General features: G+C 49.8%; 1 protein-coding gene across 3 annotated transcripts in view; it reads left to right on the top strand.

Moving 5' to 3' along the window:
- The window catches only part of Crim1 (cysteine rich transmembrane BMP regulator 1), a 177,055-nt gene that overhangs the window by 168,624 nt on the left and 7,091 nt on the right, over positions 1–1,340 (top strand). For all 3 annotated transcript variants that reach the window (XM_005360785.2, XM_013351355.1, XM_026785964.1), the window contains one exon: positions 941–1,063. In XM_005360785.2, coding sequence (XP_005360842.1) covers positions 941–1,063 — 123 coding nt within the window. The remainder of the gene's footprint in view (positions 1–940; positions 1,064–1,340) is intronic.

Raw genomic sequence — 1,340 nt, 5'->3', positions numbered from 1 at the left:
ACACACACACACACACACACACACACACACACACACACACGGATACCTCCTCTCGCCCTTCTCCTTCTCAGCAGCTGCTTAGTCAACCTCTCGGTTTCAAACCTGAGCCCCCACAACTGCCCAGATTCTCCCTGAGTCTTCTAGTTTTCTATCCCTGGGCCGGACTCCTGCCAAAACAGCTCCTTTATCCCCTGCCCTAATCCCAGAACTGCAGAGCCTTAGCCTTCACCGGGACAGCCTCTGGGCAGTGTTCCCAGTCTGATCCCGGCACACCAGAGACTCCCCAGGCAGTCCGGACCACACGTAGGCTCCCTCACATCCAAGTGAGGCCCTGAGTGAGACAGGAACCATTCCATCACCACCTTGATGCTCCCGTCTCCTCGCAGTATTCGTGTTAATTAATCTCTCTGTTGAGGACAGTAACCTGGGATCCATGTCAGCTTCGGGGTACAGCTACACTGCGGAACTTTAAAATGGCGCCACTAGACAGTGCATAGCTGAACTTCGGTGGCCTTGTGTTGGGACTCCGCAGATAAACCTATCTGAGCATTTCTGAAAAACTTTTAAAAAGAATTACAGTGGTAAATGCACAAGTCCTTCTTGGCTCTCACCATGCTTGGTGAATGGTGGTATACACGCAAAGAACCAAAGCATGGAGAGATGGAGAGCCCAGTGTAGCTGTGACACACACACACAACTAGACACAACTACAAAGCCAACATTTGCCAGGAGAAAAGGGTGGTGGAGGAAGAGGCTGAGACATGCTTCCACCCCCCACAAACCTAGCTGCCAGCATCAGCTGTGCAAACTGGGAAAGCGAGCCATTCACCTCCTGGGACATAGGGCATTGACTTGAAGGCTCTGTCTGGATCGAGGGCATTAACACCAGCAATAAGCAGCCTGTCCATCATTTCTCACGTAAAACGCTTCGTTCTTTTAGAAATGTATGTGCCAGAGCCGACCAATGTACCCATCGAGAAGAAAAACCATCGTGGCGAGATTGACCTGGAGGCTCCCATGTGGCCCACCCCAAGTGAAAATGACATCATTCATCTCCCTAGAGGTAAATCCTGAAGTCAGGTTACTTGAGATCTGTCCTGTCTTCTTTGTAGTCTGCTTTGTTTATTCCTGGTTTAAGGGAAGAAAAAAACAACAACACTTTCTTTCCAAATGGCTCATGAAAGTTCACTCCCTCTGGGAAAAACCATGGCTGAAATGTATTCAACAGGTCAACATTAGTCAAACATGTCTACAGATCATTGGATAAATGCTTCCTTCCTGGTCCTTTGTGCTCCACCTCCTTCCTGGTCCTCCGTGCTCCACCTCCTTCCTGGTCCTCC

This window comes from Microtus ochrogaster, linkage group LG3 (genome assembly GCF_000317375.1).
Source record: "Microtus ochrogaster isolate Prairie Vole_2 linkage group LG3, MicOch1.0, whole genome shotgun sequence".
NCBI lineage: Eukaryota > Metazoa > Chordata > Mammalia > Rodentia > Cricetidae > Microtus > Microtus ochrogaster.
Note: the sequence above shows the minus strand (reverse complement) of the source record. Positions and strands in the feature narration are given on the sequence as shown.